General features: G+C 47.6%; 1 protein-coding gene across 1 annotated transcript in view; it reads left to right on the top strand.

The window, feature by feature from the left end:
- Positions 1 to 15,606, top strand: part of CDYL (chromodomain Y like) — a 62,973-nt gene extending 47,367 nt beyond the window's left edge. Inside the window, exons 4-6 of the mRNA XM_017850359.1 lie at positions 3,424 to 3,634; positions 12,024 to 12,167; positions 13,974 to 15,606. Coding sequence (XP_017705848.1) covers positions 3,424 to 3,634; positions 12,024 to 12,167; positions 13,974 to 14,132 — 514 coding nt within the window. The 3' untranslated portion in view covers positions 14,133 to 15,606. The remainder of the gene's footprint in view (positions 1 to 3,423; positions 3,635 to 12,023; positions 12,168 to 13,973) is intronic.
- The last annotated feature ends 1,302 nt before the right edge of the window (positions 15,607 to 16,908 follow it).

Below are 16,908 nucleotides of genomic sequence, written 5' to 3'. Positions count from 1 at the left end.
AGAAGTTCATTTTCATCAGTTCCCTGCTCACTCCACTCTCCCTACTCCCAACAAAAAGCTGGATTGATATTCTTGTGAAAAGCCAAGTCCTACCTTAGGAAAACCGACTTGTTTCTTCTTCATGTGACTATATTTTTGTCAATGTGAATTTTCCTTAATGTACTCTGGCAAGATAGAAAAATAATTAGTTACACCAAAGTCACTTAACCTTTCCTTTTCTTATTTGCATTTAAATTAATTTTTATATGGATAAAAGCTCTTCCTGTGTATATTTTTTCATTTCTCTGGTGTCTTGTCTCATGTTCCTTAAAACTTGGAGGCAAAGGACTTCATTGTAGCAAGTTTCCAAAGGAAAAGCGGGAAACAGGAAGATGAGGTTTCATATTAGGTCACCAGGTATCTAAAGTAGCTAACTTCGTTAGGAGGATTGGTGGTTTGCAGTTTGTAGAGTAATTGCAACAAAAATATTCTGCACATTGGTGATTAAAACAGAATTATTTCAAGTTCATTGATAGCGTTAGGCTTCTGAAGTCTGCCGGAACCAGTAGCTGCCACGGGGTGTCAAGGATCAGGAGACTTCTCTCCCCAGAAGCTAGGTTTCTTCTTCTCCCACAGAGGGAGACCGGGGGGCCTGCCCAGGCAGTGCCCCAGGGCCAAGAGGATTTGGGAGAGAACAAAGTGAGCCAGTAAACATGCCCCATGACCCTGACCTGTACCCCATTCAGTCCTTCAAATGAAGGTGCCATTCAAATGAGGGAGACCTCAGCCATGGAAGGGCAAGCACACTGGCTGCCCAACTTCAGGTCCCTGCTGCCTCCTTCTGCCCAGACATTCCTTTGACAGTCCCTACATCTTATGTGATTTTCCAACTGTTTGATGTCTCCAAATTAGTAAATGTCCTTTAAAGGAAGAGTTTTGTTTAATTATAAAGTCTTTTTAGACTAATTATATGGCAAATATCAACCTCCTTCCCTGCCATATACTTTGGAATTGAATTCAATTCCCAAGAAACAAATTTAAATTCAATACATTGCGTGGCACACATTTGAGTGTTCATACATTTTTATTTTAAGTTTAAAACACACTTGGTTGAAGCCCACAGAAGCAGGGGCTACTTGGGAGAGGACCATCCTAGGCCTGAAGGCAGCCCCTGCCTCGCCTCTGGTGCCTTCTGCCTTGATTTGCAGCTCCCTTGGTTAAGCCTTTATGGTCCTGGGAAGCTCTACTAGGCAGAGAAAGCATTTCTGTAAAGGTTTTCTTTTTTTAAAACGAAAAGAGTCTCTGTGTGTACCACATCCATTTCTGGCATCTCAGGGCTCACTATTCAGAATGGCCAGTTCCCATTCCCTAAAAAGGGAAGCTGGTCTTTGCTCCCGAGCATGCTGGAATTTTCATTCATTCATGCCCCACCCAGGAAGAGCCGCCAGCTGCAGGTGAAGTCACCATTCCAGGCAAAAGTACAAATAAAATTTCGGTTCCAAAAACAAGCCTTCAGCCTTTTGAAATCTAAGTTTTGACTTATCAATATTTATTAATATTGTAGAAGCAGATTTTTTTATACAAATATATGGGCAAGGGGGGCAAGGATATATGAAATAATTCCTTTTGCTGTTTCTCTATAGAATTATCTTCTTATTACCTTGATTTTTATCATCCCTTTTATGTTAATTTATCGCCCCATCCGTGGTTTCCAGATGTCAGCCTGGACAATGGCTATCACAGTTTGCCTTCTGTTCCGTGAGGCAGATGAAAGTGGAGCTACTCAGATTTGGAAACAGCTGCTCCTTATCATGGAGACAGTTCAGCAGTTTTACCTTTTCGTGAGTCATCAGTCACTGGGCCTAGGAAATGTATTTCCGTCTTGTGTCATTGACCCCAAATCCTCAAAAGACAACACAACTGAAATAGCTTCATGTAGTTCTTCTGGGCTTATTTCAAGAGTCTGCTTAAAAGGTTGTCTGACATTCTGTATCATTAAACCCCAGTGTGATCTTTCTAACAAAGCCTCAGGCTCTCTCATTTACAAAGACTTAGTGCAACTCATTCATCTGAATGAGTTAATTCTTGCTCAATGCAAAGATCCCACAAACCTTGGGGGCTAGGCTGAGGTCCAGCTGCTCAATTCTGCAATTCCTCACCCTCCTGTTCACACACACACACACACACACACCCTCCTCACTTCCCCAACCTGCCCCCTCCAAAAAATATGAGTCATCCATCAGTATCTCAGGGAGTTGAGCGGGGAGCTATCTCAGATGCTGAGTCATGATTTTCAGAGAAGATCTGAACAGATTGCTCTGGTTTTAAATTGCTGAACTGTAGAGAGCATCTAGATTGTTATTTTCAGTATTAAAGACGGGGGTCAGGTTTAGAATCCAGCAAGTGAGAAGCTGTCCTTACTCTGCACTTCTGATCTGGAACTCAGCCTGCACTAAAGGGACTATCTTGTGTTTATTCTTTTCTCTACTGTGTGAAATCATAAGAAACAACCTCTGAGCATAAAATCAGCTTCTAGTATTCGGGGGAAGAAAATGCACATTCCCAAAGTTTTATGACACCAAGCTACCCTACATTGAAAAGCAGCCTACTTTTCCAGCCTGATCTAAAGCAAATCCCAAAATAGCATTGGCTTGATTTATTAAACCTCCATCCTGCTCAAAGGTTGCCCCCCACCTGACCCCCTGTCCGCCGAACTCCTGCTGCAGCCATCCCCTCCAGCCCGCGGTGGAGCAGGATGTGGGTAAGGCCTGGGCCCTGTGCTGCTTGCTCTTCTTCTTTGCAAGTCTCCTGTCTTGAGCCAGCCTGTGAGACTCTTGTCTCCATGTCCCCCAGACTGTTCAGGCCTCTCGCACATAAATTCAGGAAGTAGCAGTTATTGCCAAATAATCCGTGAGCTGTCTGAAATCAGGAGCCAAGGCCAGACCCAGATCCCAGGGTTTTTGTGACCCCTAATCCACTACTATCCACTTAACAGCAGGCAGTATGAGGATGCCCTGGGCCAGATTTCCTCTGTGACAGCTTCTTGATTGGTCTTATAAAGCCCAGAATATGTATTGGGCTCTGAGGGAGGCCCAGTGTGTCTTCGAGGGAGGACAGGTTGGGGAGCAAGATGTGATGTTTATAGAACTCTAGAGCCACCTGCAAATGCCAGCGCAGCTCACGGCTGCATGTTACCCTGTGGCCTTCACGTAGGTCCTGTAGCGACAGCCACCACATGCGTGGGCTGCAGGCTGTCACCAAACCTTTACAACACGTTGTAAATAAGTCTAGGGTCCACAACTGCTGGGGAAGGCCTTAAACAAATCTCAAGTCTTCATGATTTCCGCAGCGTTTACATCTTGGTAAATTGAATTCCATAATAGACTTTTCCTTTGCTCAAATATGCAATGTTTGGAGTAATTCCCCATTTATTTTTCATTTTAGAAACTTCGTGAATACTTTCATTCAGTTTAAGAAGCCCATCATTGTAGCGGTCAATGGCCCAGCCATTGGGCTAGGAGCATCCATATTGCCTCTCTGCGATGTGGTTTGGGCTAACGAAAAGGCGTGGTTTCAGACACCCTATACTACATTCGGACAGAGTCCAGATGGCTGTTCTACCGTTATGTTTCCCAAGATAATGGGAGGAGCATCTGTGAGTACCTTAAAAAAAAAAATCATTCTAGAAAGCTTCCTGAAGAAATCTGGTTTGGTTATTGTTTTTCTAAAGCTCTACAGTGTGTCATTCTATGGGGACTTTCCATCATGTAGTTCAGATTTGGGTTCATAGACGTTGACCTTTTTTGCATCATTCCCTAGAAAAGGACTTCATTCATTGAGGAGCCTACCCTACCACTTTGCATAACTCACACTGATATCTGCTGTTAGTAAATATCCAGTCTGTAACCCAACCAACAATTTGTAATCGAAAAATTCTTCACCTAATAACTTAAAAGCTGCACTTTTAAGAGACAGCAATTTTAAGAGGGAGCAAAGTTACACAAGATTAGAGGGTTGTCTTCCATCTAATTGTGTGTTTTTACTTCTTCAGCTGTTTAATCCGTTCATTATAGTAGTTTGTGTTTGTATTGTAGCTTGTGATTTATCAAGCAGTTATTCACATCTCATTCCCTAGTCCTTGAAATAGGGCAGGAGGTGGTGTCACAGGTCAGGTTCTCCAGAAGCAGACACTGAGATGAGTTTGGCACATGGAGAATTGGCAGTCAGTACCTGTGGAAGGGATGGGGAGAAAGCAGGACCGGTCAGAGGATGAGGTCAAAGTGATACTGTGTCCATCATCCTTAGGTGTGGGATGCGCGGGAAGCATTGTGCCCTGGACGAGGTGGCTCCCTGCAGCTGAGGGCATCCCTAAAGGTGCCCTATGGCCATCTGCTAACAGCAGCACCCGTAGCCAGGCAGCCAGGCCTCCCCAGGAGGGATCATGGCAGCACAGTTCCATGTCCACCACAGTTCACCCCAGTGCCATTCAGATCATTCATGCAGCTTTTGGGGGTCAGCTCCTTCAGGTTCCAAGGGGCTTGCTTTCTGGGAGAAACTTGGAGGAAGAAGATTAGGCAGCAGTAACTTGCAGGCTGGAACCTGAAATGTTTAACCTGGATGTTACAATCAGTGGGTAAAAGTGTGATGAGAAAAAGGATATTTGGATCCTCTCATTACTTGTAGTGGGAAAAATAGTAACTTTACAGTAGAGAAACGTGGCAGGTACCACCTTGCTGAGTGGTCAGAGTTCACAGAAATGAGTGAGACAAAAGCCAACATGAAGCACTGAGGGGAACGCAGCCTTTGTCGCTGCGTGGGATTCCTCCTGCAGGTGCAGCAGCTCAGTGCCACATCATGACATTGACCATGAGGAACGTCAGGCCCAGACTGTCGGGCGGTCTGTGGACACCGCGCAGCGCTCCTCCAAAGCGCCAAGGTCAGAGAAGACGTGGAAAGACTGAGGAACCGTCTCAGACTGGAGGAGACCAAGGGGACATGACAGCTCAGAACATCAGGGACCCTGGATGGGCTCCTGGGTCAGCGAAAGGACAAGAGTGGGAAGGCTGGTGAAATTCACATCGTGTTTGTAGTTGAGTGAATAGCACATTGTCAGCGGCTTTGGTCATCCTAAGATGTTATGTGACGTTTTAACCCAGGGAGAGCTGTGTGAAGGTTTATGGGAACTCTGTACTACTTTTGTCATTTTTCCTGCATCTAAACGTTCTCGAAAACCAGAACATTTAAAATTAAGGAATGCAAGAGAGGAGGAGGAAGATGGGTAGGCCAGACCGTGGCCCCCAGTGCCACACTGGTCTCAGAGCTGCCCTGCTCCTCACCTTCTCACTCCCCAGGCTAGTTCCCCTCACCCGCAGCTCCCACCTCTGCTGGCCTCAGCAGCCACCCTAATGCTAAAACACCCATCCCCGAGGGCTCTGTGGCCTGCTCACTGTGTCCAGCTCACAGTCGCTGCACTTGTCCACTTAACTGCTATAGTTGGTCAGGGGAGGAACAAGCGGCACCGGCCTCCATCCCACTTCCCAGGCCACGTGTCCTTCCATATAAAGGTCTTTGTACTGTATGTGCTACAGATCAGAAGATGCTGCCCACCATCATGGAGCCACCTCCAAACTGGCACCTCTCAGGCCATGCCAGGGCCGTACCAGGCTGGCGGCTGTGGCAGGTGCCGTATGTGACTTAGCCACAGGACTCTGGGGTGCTGCCCCTTGACATGGTATTTGCTGTGAGGATGGTGTTCTGGTCACACGCAGCACCCTGAGGCACCCCATGCTGGTGTACTAGACCCTCCATAGCCACAGAGTGGTGCTGCCTGAGGATCTGCAGGTGGGACAGGCAGACCCAGACCCAGAGGGCGCGCCCACGCCTGTTGGAGCCGTCAGCCTGCTGCCCAGTGCCCACAGGCGGGTCCCCCTGGGAATGGTGCCTTGAGGGCCACTCACATTGGCATCTCCTGCTGGAAGGCTGGACGCTCAGTAGCAACAGTGGCTGTATCAGCTTTTGATAAATCAGAGATTGTGCTGTTGGGGCCCCTCTTGCCAGCCCTGGGTGGCCAGCGGCCACCAGCCGTCTCTCCAAGCTGTTCAGTGCCCACTCCATGGCGGATGCTCTCAGGTGGACAGTGTGAGACAGCAACCTGCACACTTCCCATTCCTCCACCCACCACACGCCTCTGTCCAGGACACCCACCCCTGCTGGGGGCTAGTGTTACTCTAACCTTGATCCACTTTTCCTCCTCACCAGGGGGTGACCAGGCGCATCTGCCACTGGGGACATTTTCCTCACCACGTTCTCTTCCAGGCCTGCTGGATGAGGCTCTGGTGAAGTTGCTGTCCCCTTTTTGGCTTGCCGACCCACCCACAGGCCACACTCGGTCACAGGAAGTCTCCCATGGCTGTAGGTGTCAGCTGAGGCAAGGCGTGGGTACACAAGGGTCTGGGGGTGATGCAGGGGTCTAGGCTGCCGGCCCATGCCCTCCGGAGCTTGCCAAGCCCAGCTGTGCATCCGCCACAGGCCCTGTCTGACCTTGCACCTGTGGGGCTGGTGGAAGTCAGCTCGTGCCGGCCACTTCCCACGTGTGGTCATATGGGGTCCCGTGATCAGGTGCTCTGCCTCTCCCAGTCCCAGTCAGCGCTCCAGGCTCACCCTTCCGTCCTGTGGATGGCCCCACCGACTGTGCTGCCCTCCTCCCTCTGGCACTGGCCACAGGCTCTATATGCATCTTGTCCCACCCCTCCCCACTCAGCCCTGGTCTTTCAGCCTCACTCAGCAGGGCCCCCACCTCCCTCATGCTTTCAGTAGCCATCCCAGCAGCCGGGTCAGACCATCTCCTGGGAACCTACCAGGGGTAAATCAGTATCCCAGGAGTTGCTCCTACATCAGTGAACTCTCCTGTCCTACTTGTGGTTGGGCTCCAGGTCAGGCGCCCTGAGAATCCAGACCCTCGTGTCATCTCACAGCTCCCATCTGCACCCTTGGCTGGGCTGTGCGGCCCCTTTCAGGGAAGAGGCGAGTTACAGGCCTGATGCCAGGAGAGGGGATGGGGCAGGTTTTGGGGGGCCAGTGTTGCCTTGCTGAGAGATGTTTGCCTTACCTTCTAGCAAGGTGGGCTTGCATGTTCTAATAGGGATGGGTGGGCCATGTCCGTAGGCTCAGGGGTTCAGAGGAAGCTGGAGTTCAAAGTTGGGGGCATTCACCCAAAAGCACCCATCGCAGGTTCTAGGGTACCTCCCCACCCCTCGCAAGCTGACAGACCTTCCTCCAGTGGCTGATGAATCTGGGTAGAGCTTGACCACTCCTGCTGACAAGCCCAAGGGGTAGAGCCAAGTCTCAGCCCTCCCTGCCTCTTGCTACTGGCTGCCCCTCTGCTTGCGCCCATGGTGACAGGCAGTCCCTGTCCCTCAGCTGTAAGAGTGTTAGCACGCGGACGGTCCCCTGTGCTGGGTACTGTGGCTTCTCCACCTGGCCTGTTAGGGGTGGTCCTCATTGCCAGATGGGGAGCCGTGCGGTTTCTGAATCCCTCTTCTCACCCTCGCTTTGTCCACACTCCCCCCGTCACAAGATGGTTTCTCTGGAAGCTAAGATGGATTTGGGAAGCAGGGTCTGGTAGATTAGGTGCCAGTGTCCCTGGAAGGGCAGAAAGGAAGCAGGATTGGGCAGAGCTGACTGACAGAGAGCTCTGGAACCATGTGGCCTCACAGCGGTTCCGGGTGCCCCACTGCAGTTGGCCGTGGGGTCGGTGGCCCTGGGAAGAGCGGTCCATGGGGGAGGCCCTGAGCTCTCGGAAGAGTGGTCCATGAGGGAGGCCCTGAGCTCTCTGTTGCTTGCTGACAGCATTTCCCACAGCAGGCAGCTTGCTGGGGTGGGGACGTGAGTGGCTTCTCCAAGGCGTTTGCTTTGTCCTTTACACCGTGCTGCACACACCGGACACCACCAGACTCCCATGGTAAAGAGTCATGAGTTCATCATGGCAATTACTGTAAACCACGCTCTGTCCTGCCAGTTACCCTGTCCCAGCAAGAAAGAATCCTCATCCTCCAGAACATCCCATGAAGCTCATTTTGAGTTATTTATCCTAAGGAGGTTGAGATCTGGGGTTCTGACCCCTCCCAGTGTATGATCTACGTAGTTGTGTGGTGTCAGTGCAGATGTGGGGCAAATACTAAACCAGCTTGATGTTCAGACACATTTTGGCAGTGGAGCCCTGGGGCTGAATGCTGCTCAGGGGCAGAGGTCTCAGAGCTTACCATGCCCAGAAAGGGCCGTGAGGCTTGAAGTCATTACAGAACGAACGCCTGCCGTCTGGTCAGCCTGTTTCTCCCACTCTACGAGCCTTGACGGATCTTTACTTTTCGCTTTGCCTTGAAATGTACTGGTGCCTCTTGAGCTGCTGTTTTCAACTGGGCAATTTTCACCCCCCGACCTCACCCCAGGGGACACATCTGGGGGGCAATGTCTGGAGACAACTTGGTTGTCACACATGAGGTGGCTGTTAGCAGAGGCTGGGGTACTGCTCAGCACCCTCCATGGTACATGGGACAACCCTGCTCAGCACCCTGCATGTAGCACACAGGACAGCCCCCACACCCAACAACAGGCCAGCCCAGAATGTCCCTAATGTCCAGGGCGAGAAAGCCTGCTCTGACTCCAGAGCAAAGAGCCCGCATTTCACTCAGCATGAGTTCTGCACTTTCTGAGAGAGTATTTGACGAAGCCTGTCTACAGAAAGTGAATAAACGCTGTTCATATGACTTGTGTTGTGACAGTCTTGTTGGAAGTGACTATGTAAATGATGCCGTTCCTTTCATGAGCCTTCGGTGCATTTCAGCTTTCAGCAGCCTGAGTTAAGACTGGGACAAGTGTGGTTTTCCCCATTTTGCATGTGCAGAGCTCTGCCAGGAGGATACGCAAAAGGAATCACATTATCAAGATAAAAAGAACATGCAAATCATGCAGGCCGTGGGGCCTCTCCTTTCTCACAGTGTCTACTGCAGGCCCTCAGCTGTAGGCACGGCTATGTAAATCTGCCGAGAGTCTCTTCTAGTTTAGCCTTCCTAGTGCCCGGTAGACATTCATGGAATGCACAGAGGATGGCACAGTCCGACGCCCACAGGCTTCCACGTGGAAAGCTTGCACCTCTTGGGCCTGCTGAGGTGTGACGCTGGAGAATGCCCAGCGCGTACCTGAGGGCCTTACCCAAGGTCGCACCTTCAGAGCTGCCTCTTACGGACTTCACAGACTGGCCTGAGGGAGCAGGTGGTAAAACCTCTGCCACAGCCGTCCCCATAAGGCTGAAGATTCCTGGATCCTGTGCTCATACTGGGCCAGTTCCCTTGCCACCCCTTCTGCTGTACTCTGGCTGAACTAAAAAGACATCTCTATTTAACTTTCGTCCGGCATTTCCCATTTCTCTGGATGGTTACACGATAGCTTTTTTTAAATAATCGGACAACGTTGACCACATCATGGGGTGGTGTAGGTTGTCTACAGGGAGTCCCTGCGCACTCAGCCATCTCAGATCAACGTGCTAGCTGGTCAGGTTCCCAATGACTGCGTCTGTATGAATCTTACTCGGGTAGAAGTTTAAAACCTCTCATTTTAGAACTACTGAAAATAGTGTGTTTATATAACAATATGCTCACGCAAATTGAGTAGATTTAATCCTCTAATGCAGATCTTACCAAGGGAGTTTGAGTAGATTTAATCCTATGATACAAATCTTACCAAGGGAGATTGAGATTTAATCCTATGATACAAATCTTACTGAGGGAGATTGAGTAGATTTAATCCTCTAATACAGATGTTACCGAGGGAGATCTGTTGTTGTTTTCTTGGGTGAGTTGTTCAAAGCAACTCACTGGCCATGTTTAAGTAGAAAGCATTAGCGACCTAGCGTCAGCCTTGTCATTTTTGCTCTTGAGTAAATTGAGAGATGCCCTTGGTTGTCCTGCACATCCAACCACCTGGAGTGGAGAACACCAAAGGTAGGGAAAGGATCTCCGGGGATGAGCAGGCACGGAGCCTGTGGGGCTGGGGAGGAAGACCGGCTGCAGTCGGTGAGTGCTGAGCAGAGAGAAGGGCCATTCTGGCTGGCGTCAGGCCCAGGAGAGTCAAGAAAGGGGGATGAAAGGGAGACACACAGGGAAGAGAACAGTAGTGGGGCTGTAAATTGACCTCCAGGTAGCAGGAAATAAAATTGGAAGAACTGACTAGGACAGACAGCCAGGGCCCTGCAGGAAGGGCTGGAGAGGAAACCTGAGGACACCTGCCCTTCATGATCCAGCCAGGCACCAGGCCTGGCGGGGTCACTTGCCTCCGCTGCCCAAGTTAAGGCTCTGCTAAGCTGGTCCTGAGAACATGCTTCATGCTTAAATGCAGGCATTTGACTGTAGTGTCCTCACTGTATGCTGAGAATGAAAGAAACACAGTCTGTGAAAGGAAAACCCCGACAGCACAGAGCACTTCCTGTGGCGGCAGCACGCCAGGAGTCCCGCTCCCTTTCCTGCTGCGATTGGGTCTGCCGTTAGAAGAACTGTCAGAACCACTAACAGTGAGATCTGGTCACATTTCTAAATCTATTGTTTATGGACCGTCTTTTCACTGAGAAGAAGCTGTTCAATTCAGGGGTTCCTAGAACTTCTCCAGACTCTTCAGAAACTCATGCCTTTGTCCAAGCTGTAGCTCCAATGACAGACTCAAGTTTGGGTGATCATTAAGAACCTTGCAAACCCTTGGGAGGAGCCTGTCCCCAGCCCTGTTTCCCAGCTTCTGCCTGTATGGGGGGGGGGGGGCAGTGAGTCAGCCACGTGTTTGCTTTGCCACCTCTGCCTGTGTGTTCTCCAAGCTGTGGGTTTCACATGCAGTAAACGGCATCGAGACATTGACAGTAGGTGTATGGGCAGTCTTACACTGTCTCAGCGACTTCAGGGCCTTTTCTCTCTTTAGTGATTTTGCCTCTTTTGGAAATGGAAGCCACCGACTGAAATTGTGTTTTACCAGAGGCCCAGCAGCTCATAGTCAAGGCTTTGTGACCATCAGAGTTGTTAGGAAGGTTAACCAGGCAAGATAAACGGCAGACCAAAAACTGTCCCATCAGACCAGTGTGGAGTTTCTTTATCAGACATGTATGTGCCCCTTCCCGCCTCATCTTGGCATCTGCGAGCCTGTCATCTGAGTGATGTAAAGTCCATATATGTTGTGCTGAAACCTTAAAAGTGATCTAGTTAAGTGTCATGTATTAAAAAATAAAGTGATCTAGAATCCAAGACAAGGTTAAAATTAATTTCATATATACACATATATATATTTTTTTAAAGAAAAACTAATGTTAGCTTTCTCCATTGAGCCATGTGAGGTAACTATAGCCAGCCCCTCTCAAGCAGATTATGGTAATTTTTTGACACATTCAAGCCCTAGATAGTTCTGTCTTTTCATATCCAAGCAATGCAAGGCAGCCTCCAAGATACACTCTAGCAGAAACAGTCACTGCCATTAGAGTATTTTTTGTGTCTAATTCACCATTGGCCTCCCAGATAAAGAAAAACGTTTGGTAGGAGTTCTATGCCTGGTTCTAATCCTTAAAATTATAAATTGCCTAACTTTGCATATGCTGATTTTCCCGGGATGGTTTTGTGTGTTAAAAGAGCTCCCACATGGGAAGGACCAGCATTAGGGGGAGGAAGGCAGATGGAGGAGAGGAAGTTAAACCAGTAACTTTTAAATGAATGGCAAAAGACCTTTTCTATTTTAGATTTCTTTACTGAGTCCCTGTAATTCTGCAGTAGGTTGTAAGATGACTTTTTTGCATTCCTTTTTAAGAAAAAAATCAGCCCGATATATTCCTTTTCCCCCTGCCCAGTGGACAGCACCTTGCACAGGGTCTGTTCCCAGCGGCCACTGAAGGATGTGCCGCATTTTCCCCGCGGGGCGGTGTTTGTGAACGTCTCTCTTTGGTGTGGATGTGAAGGGATGGGTCTTCCCCGCCCACCTCCCACCACAATTCATATTACATCCACTCTTCTTCCTTGCAGGCAAACGAGATGCTGCTCAGTGGGCGGAAGCTGACGGCACAGGAGGCGTGTGGCAAGGGCCTGGTCTCCCAGGTGTTTTGGCCCGGGACGTTCACTCAGGAAGTGATGGTTCGCATTAAGGAGCTTGCCTCGTGCAATCCAGTTGTATGTCTACTTGCTCCTATTACACATGTAACTTTTTAAACCATAGAACCTTTCCCCTCAGAGAGCTCACACATTTGAGATTATTCCTGAGTCCTTCACATTTGTCCTCAGCAGAGCACCTTCCCGTGAAGTCCTGCCAGAAGATACTGCTGCCACCACTGCCCCCATGCACACCTTGCCTTCCCTTTGCAAATACCCAAGAACCACAGAAATGAACTTCAGTCTGAAATGTCAGCAAGTTAGCAAATGTCCTGTGAAAATCACCAACTAACATGGACCTGACTCTTTCCTGGGTCCAGAGCCTTTCAGCCACATTATTAGCTTCTCCCCGCTTTCCCTCAGGGGACCTAAGTTGTTTTTATTGTTGTTGTTGTTGTTGTTTGTGAGATGGAGTCTCACTCTGTCGCTCAAGCTTCAGTACAGTGGTGTAATCTTGGCTCATTGCAGCCTCAACCTCCCGGGTTCAAGTGATGCTCATGCCTCAGCCTCCCTAGTAGCTGGGACTACAGGCTTGCGCCACCACGCCTGGGTTATTTTTTATTTTCATTGGAGACGGAGTCTCACCATGTTGGCTAGGCTGGTCTCGAACTCCTGACCTCAAGTTGATCCACCCACCTCAGCCTCCCAAAGTGCTGTGATTACAGGCATGAGCCACTGCGCCCAGCCTCCTAAGCTTTTGTTTCATAAATGTGCTGAATAGGCCAGGCACAGTGGCTCCTGCCTGAAATCCCAGCACTTTGGGAGGCCGAAGAGGGCAGATCACTTGAGGTCAGGAGTTGGAGACCAGCCTGACCAACGTGGCAAAACCGCATCTGTACTAAAAATCCAAAAGTTGGCCAGGCTTGGTGGTGCGTGCCTGTAATCCCAACTACTCAAGAGGCTGAGGCAGGAGAATCGCTTGAACCCGGGAGGCGGAGGTTGCAGTGAGCAGAGATCACGCCACTGCTCTCCAGCCTGGGCAACAAAGCAAGACCCTGTGTCAAAAAAAAAAAAAAAAACAAATAAATTGTTTTCTTAAATGTGTGTTTTGTTTTGTTTTGTTTTGTTTTTTGTGAGGCGGAGTCTCGCTTTGTCGCCCAGGCTGGAGTGCAGTGGCCGGATCTCAGCTCACTGCAAGCTCCGCCTCCCGGGCCCACGCCATTCTCCTGCCTCAGCCTCCAGAGTAGCTGGGGCGCCCGCCACCGCACCCGGCTAATTTTTTTGTATTTTTAGTAGAGACGGGGTTTCACCATGTTAGCCAGGATGGTCTCGATCTCCTGACCTTGTGATCCGCCCGCCTCAGCCTCCCAAAGTGCTGGGATTACAGGCGTGAGCCACTGCACCCGGCTGAATGTGTTTCTAACAAAATTGCATTTGGCTAATTATAAGATACGAAATGTTTAATATTAACTGACACGACTCCCATCTAAACTGTCCCAGGCAGACAAGCAACCCTCATTATGAAAATTACATTTTGTTTAGAAATATTCCCTCAACAGGCATCCTCAGAGCTTTCTGGGCATCAGCAGAGCAGACGTCCAGTTCGGGGGTCCACGCCAGTGTGTGGCAGTATGCAGCGCAGGCTGGATGCCAACAGCCCAGCTCTCCTTTGAAATGAGCCATTTTGAAGTTAAGAATGTACCCAGTGCCTAGTGTGAAATGTGCTTTATACATATATTAGGCCTAACATATTGTGAGAAAATGTCTGGTAACCTTTTGAACAGGTGATTGTTGGAATTGGACGATTGCCTCCATAAATGTGGAGGCACAAGGGGCCCGTGTCTGCCCGCATGCACCCTGCTAACTAGCTCTTGTTTTCTGGTGCAGGTGCTTGAGGAATCCAAAGCCCTTGTGCGCTGCAACATGAAGATGGAGCTGGAGCAGGCCAACGAGAGGGAGTGTGAGGTGCTGAAGAAAATCTGGGGCTCGGCCCAGGGGATGGACTCCATGTTAAAGTACTTGCAGAGGAAGATCGATGAGTTCTGAGTGTCGGGCTGCCCACGGGTGACACCGGGATCGGGCTGAGCAGAACGTCACTGGCTCCAGTTGCCCTGATCCATTCTCACAGCCTGAGACAAGCTCACCCGTAGCTTACGCTTGGAAGCAGGACAGGGAACATCCACGCTATTTATTATCAAGGAGTTTTAAAGTACTGTAACCTTAAATAACTACAAAGCTTCTTTGTCCAAACGTCATTATTTTATACTTAGATACACGCAAGTGTAAAAGTATAAAGATGGGCACTAGACTGCTCTTAGAAGCTCTAATTTGTGTTCTCTTTGGCTAGTACTGTATAAAAACAGAATTGTGTTTTATTGGTTTTGGATGACAGAAAAGTCTGGAATAATGTTTGTTTTCCTCATTTCTTCCTTCTAGAACACAGAATCTACAGGGGTATTAGCCAGCCTCACCTGCCCTGCCCCACATAGAGACACGGTGATCTGAGGCGTTGGCTTTTTCTCTAAGAAGGTACAGATACCTCAGATTCGGGAAACTCTAAATCGAAAGACTTAGCTTCTAGGATAAATACTTCGGATGAAAAATCCACTGAGAAGCTTACCCCCAAACCAGACATATGCTTAGGATTCAGGCCGAGATATCAGTTGGTTTCCGCTTCTTTTTTAAATATGTCCAGTTCTTACCCAGTTAACATGAAGAAACCGCTGTCTCTAGAAGAAAGCTTGTTTTGCAGTATTAGTGAATCACTGAATAGCTTAAGTATGACTAAGTTATAAGTTAGTCTTTAGTGGGTTTTAAATAGTTTTCTGACCCTTCTGAAAATAACTACATAAGTGCTTCTTGTTGCTGGGTGAGAAATACTACTTTATAGACAGTTTTGGTTTTCTATTTGCAGATATGATTGATGTATTACACCAAAATAAAATATTTTATGTTTATAAAATGTAATTTTAGGTTCACTTAGAATATATTTTATTTAATAAGTTAAAATTCTTTTGGCACACTATTAAATGCAAAAACTCCTTTCAGAACAAAAAAGAACTACCTTATATTCAACATTTAATGTTCTTGGTCTCTGCTTTTACGTCTCTACAGTATACTGAGTTCAGTATGGTGTCCAAGAGTGCCCTGTGTGGATAGACACGTGTGCTCCTTCCAGGAGTGGGTACTGATTCCAGACTCCAGATGCCTTAGTTAGGCTTCTGAGCTTGCAATCATATTGAATGTATGAAGAGCGAAATAAAATCAAATTCTTATTTTTGTACAGTTTTGAAGTTTATACTTAGAACTGACCACCTCCCCGGCCACGTGGAGAGCTGTACAGTGTGTAAATCTGCCTTTATCTTGGATTGATTAGTACAGTATTTTTGCATCTGTGGGACCTACCTTTTCGTTCAGTAGTTTGAACTATATATAAACTGTACAATCTGTAAAGTTTTTATAGAATAAATATTCAGCTGTGAAAACTGGTTAAATAAAACTAATATTTCTTAACACATTTGAAATGTTTCTCTGATTCTTGTGAGATTTCTCCTGAGATGTTTTCCCTCTTTGTGTGTGTGTGAAATATACATGTGTGTGTGTGTGAAATATACATGTGTGTGTGTGTGAAATATACATATGTGTGTGTGAAATATACATGTGTGTGTGAAACATACATATGTGTGTGTGAAACGTGTGTGAAACATACATGTGTGTGTGTGTGAAATATACGTGTGTGTGTGTGAAATATACGTGTGTGTGTGTGTGAAATATACATATATGTGTGTAAAGCATCTGTACAGTGTAATGGAATGAAACCCTGCATACTATCACCTGGGCAGGACCCACAATTTGACCAGTATCCTGCCTGGTCACCTTCACCCAGGTGACCATTTCCTGAATTTGTGTCCATCATCCACTTCTCCTTCAAAGAACTTATTCCTAAAATAAATTACTTTTCTACATATTTTTAACCTTTATATCACAAAAAAGCTTCTGTGACTGACTGCATTCAGTGTTAACATTTTCTCTTACATAGAGTTGTAACTTACGCCTCTTCTACCCAAACCTGTCATGTGGCTATTTTCACTCCTGTTTTGCAGATGAGGAACCTGAAGAATTAAACACATGCCCGAGGTCACGTAGGTAATTTGATCAGGAGTAGCACCAAGCTTTTATCCAAGGTCGATGTGGCAAAGCACATATTCTGACAAAGACACCAAGATGTCTGTTGTAGAATTTACAAATAGGGAACCAAGTAAAATCTCCATCATCTGAGACTTTGCATCCTCTGGGGCTTGTGAGCCACCTCCCCTTTTTCTGAAGCAAATCTTCCACCTCTCAACTTCTTGCACAAGAACTGAACCCAACTAGAAGTAGCACTGGCGACAGCAGTGAAGTTCTGTTTTGTGCCCCGTGTGGGTGAGGAGGAAGGGAAATGTGACTGCTCAGGTGGGTGCAAGTCTCGGTCCAACTTTAGAGGAGAATTTGACAGTAACTGTCAAATACAAAAAACCCAGACCCAGCAACTCCATCTATAAGGATTCATCTTAAGGAACGAGTAGTAGGAAAGGTAGGAAATAGGAAAATAAAGATATGTATGCAGTTAAGTTCATCTCAGGATTGTTCCTGACAGTGAAGCATTGGAAACTGCATTCATGTTCATCAGTAGGGTTTTGGTTAAATAATTGTGCACCACCACCACAGTGGAATACACATTTATTGAAAAAGAATGTTGATGAAATCTTAGGTTTAAAAAAAAAAACTATGCTTTAAAAAACTTTTCAGGATATGCATGAAAATATATTAACTTGTATATATA

The sequence above is a fragment of the Rhinopithecus bieti genome, unplaced genomic scaffold (genome assembly GCF_001698545.2).
Source record: "Rhinopithecus bieti isolate Rb0 unplaced genomic scaffold, ASM169854v2 scaffold_32012, whole genome shotgun sequence".
NCBI lineage: Eukaryota > Metazoa > Chordata > Mammalia > Primates > Cercopithecidae > Rhinopithecus > Rhinopithecus bieti.
Note: the sequence above shows the minus strand (reverse complement) of the source record. Positions and strands in the feature narration are given on the sequence as shown.